Source organism: Phoenix dactylifera, chromosome 5 (assembly GCF_009389715.1).
Source record: "Phoenix dactylifera cultivar Barhee BC4 chromosome 5, palm_55x_up_171113_PBpolish2nd_filt_p, whole genome shotgun sequence".
Lineage (NCBI taxonomy): Eukaryota > Viridiplantae > Streptophyta > Magnoliopsida > Arecales > Arecaceae > Phoenix > Phoenix dactylifera.
In genome coordinates, this window is record NC_052396.1 from 9,422,741 (window position 1) to 9,438,120 (window position 15,380).

Consider the following 15,380-nt stretch of genomic DNA (forward strand, 5'->3'; position numbering starts at 1 on the left):
GAAGGCAATTATTCAAAAAAAAAAAACATTTCTAGCCCCACACACAACACACACAAAATAAAAAGAACTAGAACCTTTGCCAATCTGGTATCCTCAAATAGACAAAGTTGTGCTAATCAAGCACCCTGGAGTTTTTCTTAATGGGTAATCTGGAGTGAATGAAATCCAAGCACCCCATCTTTTTAAGGTGACAATAGATAGCTTGTTTTGAGAAGTTTGATGACAGAATTATTGTTACCTATCAACACAGTTGATAAACTATGCCAATAAGTTCTTACACGACTATCATGTAGCAGGCTATATTGATAAAATAGCATTTCTACTCATTAGATCTCCAAATCAGCAACTTTGGAAGATCAGAAATATTTCATATGGTTGCAGAAAGGTAATACTAGTGTGTTAAGACCATAAAGTTTGATTTTTCTTGCTTGTATAGCTAGGGATAAATTAGTTAGAAACTCAATGCCTCTAAATATAGAAGGTAAATACTTGCTCAGAAATCCTCTGAGTGAATATATTTACAATACAAAGGGGTTTTAGAAACTTTTAATAACCAGAGTAGACCTAAACCTTTACGAGCCTAAAATGTCCGACCGAGCAAAGTCATTAAACTCATGTTATTGGATCGCCAACCATGTGAACATTCATATGACACTACAGCTAATCAATGTGATTTTCTTTCAAATTATGTTTATTTAGATAGAATTAACCCACATAGATTTGACCAAGTCAACTTGAACTGGCATAAAATAAATAAGTAAATAAAACTAGATTGGCATAAATGTATATGCTTCCTGAATAACTTGGTCATTAGGCTGATTGTCCAAGCAGGTTAAGGCTTCATTGTGCCTGTCCATAGTCTAGAAATCTTATATACTGTTTAAATTCTTAATAAATAACATAGGCACTCTTTTTTATTTTTGTGGCTATTTCATCGTCTAGGAAGATAAACAAATCAGGACTTTAGAATGCATACATATCATATTTGTTTTGGGGGATGATAGATCTAGAAACTGCAATTACTTTCTTCAACAAATTATTCCAGCGCATGGCATTCTACACATGCAAGCTTGAGCACATCAGACTGAAAAACACATTATGCCTCTCTGATTCCCTCCGTTCACCGCAACTAAAAACAAAATTAAATACTTTGAGCACTCATTTGGAAGCAATACCTAGAACACCTGAGAACGACTTAAAGTTGTGATCTTTTTTGGGAAAACAGCAATTTGATCAAAAATTTCAAAAGAACCCAGTGTCCAACCCCCATCTGTTGGACCAGCCACTAATCTTCATGCTATGCCTTTTATGAAAACCCAAGAACAACAAACCATAATTCAAAAAGAATGAGACTTGCAGAAAAGAGAAGGAGCAGCGTACCTTCAGCAGCGATGTCTGGATCAAGAGCGAGAGCGAGCCCCCAAGCTTCGGGTCTATAACAAGACACTTCTTGCCACGTATCTACCAAAATTCAAAACGTAAGCACAAGAAAACACCGGGAAAATAGAAAAGGAAGCAGAAGAAAAGGGGGGAAATAAAGCAGGAAAACCGGGCGTGAGATTGAGAAGCGCACCTTCCTGAGAATGTTGAGGAGCTCCTTCTGCGATTGCTCCCTGATATAATACGAAACAAGTAATCAATCAAAACAGGAAAAATTAATTCTGGGGAAACAATCAATTGGGGAAGAAGGGCTGGGAAATACCTGAGGGAGGCGAGATTGATCGGGGCATTGTCGAGATTGGGAATCTGAGCCATGAGAGCGCGCCTATTCCTGTTCCAAGAATCGCAGTAGAGTTGAGAGAGAAGCAGAGGACTGTTCTATTCGAGTTCTGGTCGCTCTTCTATACCGCACGGGAAGTAGCCGGAGGGTCTTGAGACGCCGCAGAGTTCCTTCTCTGGGACCAGATTTTCGAGGGATGAAGGCCGTCAGCCACTCTGAACCCGGTCCAGTAAAAGCCGGTCGACTCACTCATCTGCTCGGTTCAACGTTTGAACCGCCCTGGTATAGATTCCAGTTTTGTGGGAGGAAAGAGAGAACGGAATGGGAAGGCCGGAGGGGAAGCTTCTACGCTCGACGGCCTCGAATTATGTTCCCGTGGCACAGCTGGAAATTGATTTCGGGTGCCGTAATGCTGTCTGGACGCCAAAAAGGCGAGGGGAGAGACGGAGAGGATGAGCCGCCGGCGGCTGACGGAGACCAACTCGGACTGGGGTGGAGAGGGAGGGAGTGAGAGAGAGAGAGAGAGAGATCCAGCGGCGGAGGCCCTCAGCTGCGAGCGCGGCGAGTGGGACGATGGAGCAGAGACAGAGAGAGAGGCGATATCTACACCTTCGCACCAGGCTCAGCCCAAACATCGTGACATTTAATCAGACCTGGGCCTAGCCCGATCTGGCCTTCTTCTTTTTCTTTTTCTTTTCTTTTTTTTATTTTTAATTTTTTTTAAGTACAGCATCTCAAATTAGTCTCACGTGGGACTGCTTTCTGAGTCAACAGATAAAATACACCACAGAGGTGGAGAAACAGATACAAAACGGATCTAGAGAATCTCTCCAGAATGATGGGCAGCAAAGGGGGCGATCCAATCAGCAGCTCTGTTCGCCTCCCAAAACATATACACAGCCTGAAAGACATTATACTCCTGCAATAGCCATCGGATGTCCTTTAGAAGCGGGTGGTTGAACACGCTTGACCCCTCTTGGAGAACCCACTCAATCACCTCTACTGAATCTTCCTCCAAAGATGATGCTCCGGGCCTTCAAAACTCGTCTCGCATATAAGGCACCCTCCTAAGCGGCCTTGAGTTCCGTCCCTAAAATTGAGGACTCAAAGATACACCGCTCTCTTCCCGCAATTAGCTTGAACTCGTGATCCTTAATCACAAAGGTAATCCCGTGCATCCTCGCTAGCTGACACTTCACCTTAAGGTGGCCAGAGGGTAGAGATTTCTAGGATGTGAGGACATACCAAGATCTGGCCTTCAAGCCTACGTTTTTGATTTGAGCCTATTACTAGCTTTCGGCTTCCAGGATGGGTCATCCGGATTTTGTTTTTTTTATTATTACCGCGGGGGGGGGGGGGGAGCCACTTTGACACAAGGAGCCAGTCAAAAATGAATATGTAAGAGGGACAAAGTTGAATGAGTGTGAAACCCCTGGTGGAGTGGAACTCGGTTGAAGATACACCTCTAAACTTTTCCTATAAAATATGGGAGATGCATAGAATTCAAATTTTATGTATAAAACTAGAATTATTTTACTTTTAAAATAATTCATCACCTTATCTTTAAATCTTTCTCTAATATTCCTAAACCTTATATTTTATGAACATAATCTCAGATTATATCAATAAATGCAGTTTTAAATGTTCTTCCATGATAAATTTTGCCGGAATATAAGGCATAATGCCAATCTGGCTTGACAGATGCAAATTTTCCTTTAATAGATATACTATTTGAGCAATAAGGGGAGATAGAAATCAGAGAATTTTAATTTGAAGACAAGACATATTTATCAGATTATGAATTAAAAAGATTTTATTGCCAAAAATTCTAGCCCAAATATTTACTAGCAACTGGAGTGACAGTATTTATCTAGTACTCCTTCCCACCTAGATCAAGAAGGAAAAAGGCAGCAAAAGGTGCAAGACATAGGATACAAGTGCAAATTTAGGGGTTTGGATTCTCTAAAACTCATGTTATAGCAAATCCATGAGCCCATAAAAATTGCTTAATAGGCATATCTTTACTAGTAATTCTTGGTTACCTATTACATTCAAAGGCGGGCCTGTTTCCTACTTTTATTAGGAAAGATCAAGGTCTAAGATGTAGATACATTTACTATTCCATGAAAGTTGTTAATATCATAATCAATTTCTACCAATTTTATTAGCTTGAGGAGAACGTTAATTCCCATGAAGCATTCACATAGTGAAACATGCTCAGAAGTTGATTGACCTCCTTAGTAGCATGGCCAATCTAACCAATATTAGTCTGTGCTGGTATCCATGGAGATCATCTATGGTTGAGTTCATGGCCAAATGCATTTCATTATAATTCATAATGCTTAAAATATATCAATAACCATCTTTAGAGGCCGAAATGCATCCAATTTTTTTTATAAAAACAAGCGCATCTCAAAGCATAGTGATGGTGATGGAGGATAAGATCGAATGCTCCCAGCGTACTGTACCTATAATTCATATGTTATCTTTACATATTAGTATGGATGTAGTTTTCATTTTTCAAAAATCACGCTGACTTGGGAAAAAAATCGATGTCAATATTTGCTAATATAGCCCATTAATATTTGAAAATGTTCATAAATTGCCGGCGCATTTCTTACACTATTATTTTGAAGAGATTTTTTACTAGGTGAAGATTATATAGTGTGCCAATATGTATGTTGAGCCATAGAAATTGAGGGTCCCAATCTTTGGTAATGGCCTCCATATCTTATTGAGTATAATTATTCATCTTAGAATATGCATAAGTAAAACCAAATTTAATGCTTTTTGTTCTTTATATTAATCCAGACATTATGGATCATAACAAGTGATGCAATTTAAACTTACATGGCCTGCCATCTATTTCATATTTTTGAAGTTGGAGATCAAATCACTTAAGGATATAGTCCTAGGCCAGGTCAATCTTACTAAGAATCAGGAGCCCTCTGTGCCATAGGGATTGTAACATTCGTGCAAAAAAAAAAAAAAAAAAAAAAAACCAATAATTGAGAAAAATCATAAGAAATTATAAAAATTAAATTTTATTCAGTCAATAAAATAAAACATTTTAGAAGATTACTCTATCTAAGATAATGATTTATATTTAAGTGGATATTTATTTAGTTTTATATCTAAGATGAAACTATTGTCACATATTAAAACTTTGAATTATTTGATTAATAAACCAACCATTTCCACCAACTTGCATTCTTGTTAGTCACCATGTTCAATATCCCTTCATCCACGCATGCGGACGGAGGCTGACGTGGGTCCCACTACTCCCTGGTATCGGACGGCCATCCGGTCAAACACTGAAACACCCCACCGTCACTTCCATCTTCAAACACTGAAGACAAAAAGAATATACACAGCATGATCCCATCCATCCATCAATTTAAACATATCATGAGCCATGACCATCCATCTCATGCCCATTATGGCACTGCATTCATGGGACTGGACGGCGTCTCCATCCCACCCACCAGGGCGAATTACCCAGCAAAATCTCAGGTTCGGCGATCGCTAGTGATAGACTGATAGGCCATTAGCATGACGTGTCAAACAATCTATCTGTGGGACCCACCATATTGATGGACGCATGGAGCCGTTTCAAATGATGTGGGTCCCGCCGTTTGACTGGCCAACCATTTACCCACCGCAACCACCGATGGCTACTTATTTGGCTCGTTCACCGTACACTGGTAACTGGGCCATTCTTTGTCGGGGTCGTTAAGTTGGGCCTACCGTGGATCTTGATGTTTGGGCTTTTGAGTGTAGTCCTATGCCACCTATAGTGATATTAGAAGTCTGGAAGAGATATTGAGATAATTATGGCAAAAAATTATCTCCTCCTCATTCTGAAATTATTCCACCATTTCGTTAAAATTAAGTAGTCCTGGATGATTACAAGAATAAAAAATCGAGTATTTATGATATATCAATTTTTTTGACTTTTTAATGTTTATAGCAGGTGCAGTAAGTATGTTAAGTTTTGTTCCTCCTCATTTGGCTTCCAAACATTGCTCTGAGGTTCGAAATTGTAGGCATGAGCTTTTGAAGGATTCGTACATCGAAGTTTGTCCGAATCATTAGTTGCAAGTAGCTAAGAAAAATCGATTTTACTGTACTGATGCATATTCTAGGCAATTTGTTGGTTCAATTATCTTACTAGATGTTTCTTGTGAAAAGTGATTTTCATGTGACTGTGTATGGATTGAGAGATAGATAAGCTTGTTGATTATTGTTGCCGAGCCGATGTACACTGTGAGCTTAGAGGTGATCACGGGCCTTCTGGCCCGCCCAGCCCGCCCGGCCCGGCCCGAAAATTTTCGGGCTTGGGCATTGAAAAAGCGCCCATGGGTCGGGCCTGGGCAGGAAAAGCGGCCCGACCAAAAAAATCGGGCCGGGCCTGGAAACTTTTAAAAATGGCCCGGTTCGGCCCGGCCCGACCATAAAACATTAATATAATATATTAAATTTTTTTTTTTGAGAAACCCTAGACTAAAGTCCTAAACCAAACCCACCCACCCACCCACCCCCCTCGCTGAGAGCCGCCGCACCCCTCCCCTTCCCTCGCAGAGAGCCGCCGCACCCCTCCCCTTCGCTGAGAGCCGCCGCACCCCCCCTCCCTCGCTGAGAGCCGCCGCACCCCCCCTCCTTCCCTCGCTGAGAGCCGCCGCACCCCCCCCCCCTCGCTGAGAGCCGCCGCACCCCCCCTCCCTCGCTGAGAGCCGCCGCACCAGGAGGAGCAGCGAGCGACGATAGCGGTCGACGACAACGACGAGGCGGTGATCGCCGCGCTCCGCGCCTCCCGCTCCAACATCGTCTCCATTCTCTGTGCCTCCGCCCGCAAGGACAAAGGCCTCGCCACCGTGGACGCCCGCCTCTCCCTCGGCCTCGACTCCCTGGACGCGGTCACCGAGGCGGTGGCACCGCTCGCAGGCCATGGCCACCAAGGTCCTCCACGCCCGCATCAACCGCGCCGTCCCCCCTTATCTCGACTTCGTCGACTGCGTGGACCGCCTCCGCGAGACCATCGCCGCCGTGACGGCCGGGTGCGAGCCGGCAGTCCTCCTCCTCTTCGAGCTCGATCCCGGCTACGAGGTGCAGGATGGAAGAGAGAGAGAGAGAGAGAGAGAGAGAGAGGTGGGGGGGGGAGGGAGGTGGGTGTCGGGTCGGGTGTCGGGTCGGGCCTCTCGGGTCGGGCCCGTCGGGTCGGGCCTCTCGGGTCGGGCCTGGGACCAGATTTATAAGGTTGGGTCGGGCCTGGACAAAAATTTAAGCCCGACAGTCGGGCCGGGCCGGGTCTGGGCATAGCCATCGGGCCTAATTTCTGCTGTAGAGCCCGGCCCGAGCCCGGCCCGAGCCCGGTTTTGATCAGCTCTGTGTGAGCTACACTACTTGGAAAGCAAAAATAGCTATCTTACCCTAGCTTATGCTTACTTGAACACACCATGTCTTATCTTCTAGGTGAGACTAATTGCAAACATCATTGTGTCTTGACCAAAATGGTTTAAGTCTTTAATCCTTGAATCAATGCTTTTTATGGGTAACTAGGTAAGTGGATCGACTTCCTCATAGAATGACTGGATGAGGGTAACTCTTTGTCACATGTTAATCATATATATGCAGGGGTGATTGATCTCTATACTTGCATCAATACCAATCTAAGTTCCTGAGCTTTTATCTTTTGCTATGCCATTGTCCTAACTATTCGTTGGGTGGAGAAATTATACCTTATATTGCATATACTATATGGCCATGCATGCCACCAATCACAACCGCTCGTCCTATGAGACTCGTTCATCAAATGTGTATCTCAGCACACTATTAAAGAAACGAGTATCTAGCCACCAAGGTAGTAGCCTGGTGGTAAGGGGGCGATAATTCCGCCCAAGTTGCCCGGGTTCGAAACGCGCGGGCGTCGATTAAATTAGGGGACCGGATGCCCCACGCCCGGCTGGCTTGTTGGCGGTTATGCTTTCCTTCCACTTGTACCAAGGTGGCGCTGGGGTGACGTACCCACACGTGAGGCGGTGAACCCAGTGGGGTGAGCCCACGGGTCGGGGAAGGCACGCGAAAACCTGCGACCTGTATCGAACATTCCCTGGTGGAAGGGGGGCCCAGTAATGGGGCTGCTACGCGGGTGGGCTGGTCCCTCCCCCTCCCCTCCTATTTTTTACCAAAAAAAAAAAAAAAGAAAAAAAGAAACGAGTATCTATGATTGGTAGCATGCACAGCCGCATGGTTCATACAGTGGGCAGTTTTTTTAGACTGCACCTAGTCTGAGCTATCTATAAACGGCATGGCACGGACTCACCTTGTGGAGGCCCATATGCAGCCAAAAAGGACTGGCCCAGCCCATGTTTGAGGTTAATCCTGCATCAATAAATAGATAGGAGAGTGTGGTTTCGGCAAGCATTGTCAAGGAGCATGATTGTGACGTCTAAACGACGGATTCCTCCCAGCAATTGTCAATTTCTGGGTACTTCTAGTTTCTTCTTCTCTCCCTGGACTTTAATTTCTCCCATTTATTTAATTTTTCAAGTCTGTTGCTCTCCTTATCCATAGCGTGCTTTTGTTGAGTGAACCAATCTCTACGTAGACTAGGTCGACAAGGCCCGCATGTCCATTTAATTACGTTGAGCTTGGAATAATAGGCTGCTACAGAGCATAATACGAACATGCGGTTGAAGTTTTGGTGGCTAAATTGCTATGGCCAAAGATAGACATGCGTGCATACTTTGATTTCTTAGGAGAGATTAAGATGAATATATACCACCTCATGGTGTAGAAGGCTGCTTGCCGTTTGTATTCTAAATTTAACTTGCTAGGTTTTTGGATGCTCGAACTGGTCAAGAATTCTCTTCTGCAATTTACTTGGGTGATGTCCGGTGCCTCTCAACAAAATGGTATCAATGTAAGAAACAAGAAACCACAACCTAATGACGATTATAATATGCTGCATGCTTTTCTTTAAAATATATATCCTCCATAAGTAAGAGTACATATCTTATATTTATCGGATACTTCAAGGATTGCAAAGCACCAAAATCTTTTTATCATATTAATCTAACAAGGTTATAGATCCCTAGATGAGTTGATCAAGTCATGAATAACTGCTTTTGTTTTTTACTAGTTTAGGACAAACCATATGATGCATGGCTTGTGATTTATTTAACAAGTTAACATCAGTAAAACTATAAGTCTATAACTTAGGAATTTCAATCCAATGGAAATTGAATGCAAAAAGACTAGCTTGTTGCACTAACTATCGATTAGCAAATGGATCCCTCCAATACACTCATGCACACATGCACAAGAAATGAATTTGTCAAATGTGGCCATTACAGTGTATGTAAGGGTGCAATGACAATCTTTGCTAAACACAAGTTGTTTTGTTAAGAATGTTACTAGAGAGTAGCATGGGATTTAAATGATAAACTTGGTAAATAAACAAGGTTTAGCCTCCTTTTAAGGAGACCTAGGACTAGGAGAGTCCACCACCTAGGCAACTTTGGAAACATGAGTTTGATTTTATTGTAACACGAATACTTAAAAGAAATAAAAAAAATATTTGGAGGAGAAAATGAAAGCAATATGATTTGCAAAACTTGTTTGTTGAGAAAAGTAAAAATCGAAGAAAAAAAAAAACAAATCTTCATTTTTGATCGAGTGACTCCTTCTAGAAGAAGAGATATCTTCTAAAAGAGATCTTGACAAGGCACCTGCTATTATGGTGATCGATTGAATTCAGGAGAGTATTGACAAGCACATCTATCTTGATAAACACCCGCTGCTATGGTAGGGTTCATAGCTTTTCGGGCCACTCATGTTTATCGAAAGTCGAATAGTGCTACTGATTGGGTTGCTTCCTTTTCTATCCACCAATCCGGAGAGTTCTGCTGAAAGAGTCTTAGCCTGCTTTCTCTCTCTTTAGTAGAATTTTTTTTTGACTTTTATAAATATACTCATACTACATGTATGATATAAGTTACCGCTGCGGACAAAGTCACAACTAGAAATCTCTGGAAATCATACCTAGACTTCCCACAGAATTAGGCTCACAGACTAATTCCGTCCGGATAAACTTCAATCACTCCATCAACGCCTTTGACAAATGACAATGATGTAAAACAAAACTTTCATAATGAAAATTCTTTTGTAATGAAGCCGGCCCGTGCCAACGTAAGGCCGCATTCAGGTCATAAGCGACCTAACTCTAGCTCACAATCCGCTACATAACCCAAAACAGCAGACAGCTTTTCTCAGCAAACGGAGAATAACACGTGGCCAATCTCATACGAGTCCCGCAGCAGCAACGTTATCGTATTGCCATAAACTCAAATTTTATAAGAAGCATCTCATCGCTGTCAAAACGATCGTCATCGTCCACTTTCACGGCGATAGGTACCTGTCATCGGACGGTCTAGAAGATGCCAATAGGTGGAGAACATCGCGCGTGGGATCTGATGCAAGCCCGCACGGGGGTCTCCCACCACCGCCAATGGTGGCAGCTTGCATCACGTACAAGGATGGTATGATATGGCCAACACTAATATCCTATCTTTATGTAACTAAAATAGGAATATCTTGTCTCTAGAGCATTTCTCATATTAAAATAAATATTCCTGCCTTTTGACTCTTGAAACAGCTGAAAGCCACATAGCCATAACTCTGCACCTAACAATGTCTTGATTTTATATGGAAGCATGACATTAATTTGTAACAGCTATTTAATTGAGCAGTTTGGAAAAAAATAATTTTTTATGAACTTAGAGATTATATATATATATATATATATATATATATATATATATATATATGAAGTTTATATGCTATTGCAAATTACCTGATTGACCATATTAGATTAAATTATGCCAAATTGAGCCATGGCCGGCCACGATAAAACGGGCGGCTCATGCTGAATCACACATAAAAAATATTAAATAATGTGTAAGGATCCGTACGAATATGTATTTAGTCTCACATCGGATATTCGCTGGATAGATTTTGAGTATTTATACAGGACCAAGAAATTTAAATAATATCATCCGACTAGTCATTTTGGGTGAAGTACTGGATTGTTACTAATGATATCAGAATAAATTTGGCCCATAATTTATGTAGAATAGGAGATACTGTAGCATGAATTTGAAAGGAATATTTAAGAATATGTGCAGGTATGAATTTTAGTCTCATATTAGTTATTCATTTGGTAAATTTTATTTTCTATTACCTTTGAGCATCAATTTATACGGCAATGGGCTCCACCGACCGGGCAAATGTCTTTTATGACCCATGGACATATAATATTCCCCTAAATGCATGACCCACTTTGACATGCATGGATGCGGACATCTGCATCAAAAAGTATTGATGTGGACATTGAAAATTGGAAGGTGGCTGATTTCATTGTGATAGAACCTGGAACATTAAGGTAAAATTGCCATTTATCTTCTTGGCTGAAATGTTGGATAGTATTTGTAAGATTCCTTTGCCGAAGGGTCAATGGTCTGATCAACTTTCTGGGGAAGAATAGACAGGCTAAAGCAACTGTTAGAGATGTATAGATCGCTATTGCCCCTTCCTCATCAACAAAAAAAAAGCTCATGCTTTACTGGAATTGGAAAATGCACAAGCACTGAAAGGGAATCCTTAATGCTGAAATGTTGTCATGTGACTTTTGTCCAAGCTATGAGTGTGAGGACCCATGCCAGCGTGTGTTCAGTCCCGCATCAGTTATTTACTGGATAGAATTTAAGTATTTATATAGGATCAAGAAACTCAAATAATACCTTTCGGCTAGTCATTATGGATGAGATCTTAGGTTCTTACAAATAATATTAGAATAGACTCAGCTTATGGCCATGTGGACTAAGGAATACTGCAGCATTGGCTCATTGAGGCTGACTACAAGCCGATCGTGTTGCTTGTTATTAGATTTGAATGGATTTAGACCCTTAGCCTGATGTGAGGATCTGTGCAGGTGTTTAGTCCCATATTGGTTATTGAAGAAGATGGTTTGACCGTAATGATCTCTTAGATCAGTGATTCTGATGCTAATGAGTCTCCTGTTCATTCTCTTTTAAGAGACACTTTGCAAATGAAGGGAGAATCATATGTATTCAAGGCCACTAATACCTATAAAGAAGGTAATCAAGCGGCTGACTAGTTTGGCCTCGGCATGTAAGTTGGCCGATGTGTCCTCAGAAGCCTATTTGTTAAAAACTGATGCCTTCAGTACTTTGTATCTTAGATCTTGATTCTAGGTTTGCCACCTCCTTTGTACCGGAAAACAAAAAAGTAAAATTGAAAAAGTCATTGGAGATCGGTACTCATAACTTGCGTTGGTTACAATAGTTGTTATTGCCTACGAGCCTCCCTTATAATAAGCTGCATAAGTACTTGACTAGAGTCATAGATAATAGCAACAACAATGGTGTTTTTTATTGGAAGTATTTTTTTATAGGGGTAATTAATCACCGGTACATTTATTGACCGGTCTCTAATGTTTAGTCCCTGTTGACTGATTGTTTAACAATCAATCCAGCCATATTTCAATACTTTATTATGAGACGAAAATGCCCCTTAAGAATATTAAAATGCCCCTGCCCCTTTTGATCTCCCATTCCCAAATAAAAAGAAGAAGAAGAAGGAGCAGCCGCCACCGACCATGGTCCATCCCCACCCGAGCTCCCTCCTGCAGCCGCCACCGACCCCGTCTCGCTCCCTCCCGAGCCCCATCCCGCGGCCCCGCCCCCTCTCGTGCCCCTTCCCCTCCTAATCTCCCGTTCTCGGAAGCAAAAGGAAAAGAAAAAGGCCTGGCCGTCGCCGGCCCCTGCTTGCCCCCTCCCAAGCCCCCTACCGCGGCCTCGCCCCCTCCCGCGGCCGTCGTCGGCCCCTGCTCGCCCCCTCCCGCGGCCGAGCCTCCTCCCGTAGCCGAGCCCCCTCCCACGGCCCGCCCCCGCCCGAGCTCCCTCACACGGCCCACCCCCGCCCGAGCTCCCTCCCGCGGCCGCCGCCAGCCCCTGCTCGCCGCCTCTCGAGCCCCCTCCCACAATCACGCTGCCATGAATGCCCCCACCCCCGACCCCGTCCCTTCACGAGCCCCCTCCTGCGGCCGTCGCCGGCCACCGCCCACCCTCCTCCTGCATCTGCCGCGGCCCGGCCTCTTTCTGGAGCTGCCGGCTTCGCGGGAGGAGAGGTGTTCTCCACTGCCGCCTACGGTGGCCTCGCCCCCTCCGCGGCCCCCTCCAACGGCCCGGCCCCCCTCCGGTGCCGCCGGCTCGCGGGAGGAGAAGAAAGAAGAAGAAGAGAAGAAGAGAAGAAAAAGAAAAAAAAGAAAGAGAAAGAGGAAAAAAAAGAAAAATAAATAAATAAATAAATAAATAAATGCATAAATGAATAAATATAAATAAACAAACAAATAAATAAATAATATATATTCTAATAAAATAAAATAATTATAAATAAAAAAGAAAAGGAAAGAAGAAGAAAAAGAAGAAAAGGAAAAAAAAGGAAAAGAAAGAAAAGAAAAAGGAAGAAAAGGAAAAAAAAGAAAAGAAATAAGAAGAAGAAAAAGGAAAGAAAAAGAAGAGAATGAATGAAAAAGAAAAAAAAGAAAAAAGAAGAAAAGGAAAGAAAAAGAAAAAAGAAAAGAAGAAAAAAGAGAAAAGAAAAGAAAAAAACAGAAGAAAAAGAAAAAAAAATAAGCATGTATAAAGAAAACTTAAACGTGTATAGAGAACACTTAACTAATTCGTTTTTCTTTTCTTTTCTTTCTTTTTCTTTTAACTTCCTCTTTTTCGTTCCTTTTTTTCTTTCCTTTCCTTTTTTTTTCTTTCCTTTTGTTTTTTTTCTTCTTTTTCTTTTCTTCTTTTTCTTTTTTTTTCTTCTTCTTCTTTCCGTTCTCTTCTTCTGTTTTCTTATTTTTCTTTCCTACTCTGCACATAGTTAAGTATTCTCTACATCACACAATTATGTGTGTGCAGAAAAAACTTAATTGTATACAGAGGACACTTAACTGAGTGCATTACACAGATAAGTGTGTGCAGAAAAAACTTAATTGTATACGATTAAACTTGAAGCACACTTAACTAACGATGATACATACTTAATTAACCTCGAAATACAGTTTTCTGTTCTGTGCACACAGTTTACTATTTTCTGCACATAGGTATGGTTTCTCTGCACACGATTTAGTTAACAATACTATATTACTTGTATACCAAGCTTACTAACCCAACTGTCACCCACTCATTATTTTTTTTTCTTCTTTTTTTTTCTTTTTCTTTTCTTCTCTTCTTTTTCTTTCCTTCTCTTCTTTTTCTTTTCTTTTTATTCTTTTTCTTTCCTTTTCTTCCTTTTTTTCTTTTCTTTTCTTGATATTGATAGATACAATGGAAGAAAAGACAAAAAAAAAGAAGAAAAAGAAAAGAAAAAAAAAAAAAGGAAAAGAAAAGAAAAAGAAGAGAAGGAAAGAAAAAGAAGAAAAGCAAAAAAAAGAAAAAAGAAAGAAAAAGAAGAGAAGGAAAAAAAAGAAGAAAAAGGATAGAAAAAGAAGAAAAAGGAAAGAAAAAGAAGAAAAGAAAAGAAAAAGGAATAAAAGGAAAGAAAAAGAAGGAAGGAAAGGAAAAGAAGAGAAGAAAAGAAAAAGAAGAAAAAGGAAAGAAAAAAAGAAGACAATTAAGTATTCTCTATGCACAATTAAGTCTTTCCTGCACACAGACTTAATTATATCCAGAGAATATTTAACTGCGTACAAATAGCACTTAACTGTGTGCATCACATAGTTAAGTATTCGTTGTATAGAGTTAAGTATTCTCTGCACACAGTTAAGTGTTCTCTGCATCACACAGTTAAGTATGTACAGAGAATATTTAACTGTGTGCATCACACAGTTAGGTGTTCTCTACACACAATTAAATCTTTTCTGCACACAGTTAAATATTCTCTGCATCACACAATTAAGTGGGTGCAGAGAAGACTTAATTGTATACAGATAACATTTAACCGTGTGCATCGCACAATTAGGTGTTCTCTATACACAATTAAATATTCTCTGCACATATTTAAATTTTTTCTGCACACAGTTAAGTATTTCTGTACATCGCATAGTTAAGTTAAATATTCTTTGTACACAATTAAGTCTTCATTGCACACACACTTAAATCTTCTCTGCACACAGTAACTGTTCTATGCATCACCCATTTAAGTATTCTTTTTCTTTCCTTTTTTTTCTTCTTTTATTGTTTTCTTTTTTTCTTTTTTTTCCTTTTCTTCTTTTCCTTTCCTTTTTCTTCTTTTTCTTTCTTTCTCTTCTTTTTCTTTCTTTTTCCTTTTCTTTCCTTTTCTTTTCTTTTTTCTTTTCTTTTTTTCTTTTTTTTTCTTTTCTTCTTTTTCGTTCCTTTTTTTTATTTTTCTTTCCTTCTCTTCTTTTTCTTTTCTTTTCTTTTTTTCTTTCTCTGCATACAGTTAAGTATTCTCGGCATCACACAGTTAAATGTGTGCAAAAAAACTTAATTGTATCCAGAGAATACTTAACTGTGTGCATCATACAGTTAAGTATTTTCTTTCTTTTTTTATTTTTTTATTTTTTTTCTTTTTTTTCTATTTTCTCCTCTCGTGAGGCCGGCAATGCCAAAAGGGGTTGTGC

General features: G+C 40.9%; 1 protein-coding gene across 2 annotated transcripts in view; it reads right to left on the reverse strand.

Annotated features, from left to right (window-relative positions):
- LOC103723113 (vacuolar protein-sorting-associated protein 33 homolog) overlaps positions 1–2,314 on the reverse strand; it is a 51,650-nt gene extending 49,336 nt beyond the window's left edge. Inside the window, exons 1-4 of one of the 2 annotated variants that reach the window (XM_008813930.4) lie at positions 1,848–2,314; positions 1,703–1,771; positions 1,574–1,613; positions 1,381–1,461 (exon numbers count right to left, since the gene is read on the reverse strand). In XM_008813930.4, the coding sequence (XP_008812152.2) occupies positions 1,381–1,461; positions 1,574–1,613; positions 1,703–1,755 (174 nt within the window). In that variant the 5' untranslated portion in view covers positions 1,756–1,771; positions 1,848–2,314. Of the gene's footprint in view, positions 1–1,380; positions 1,462–1,573; positions 1,614–1,702 lie in introns of both variants that reach the window. The other variant, XM_008813928.4, reaches the window with a different exon arrangement.
- Between the last annotated feature and the right edge of the window lie 13,066 nt (positions 2,315–15,380).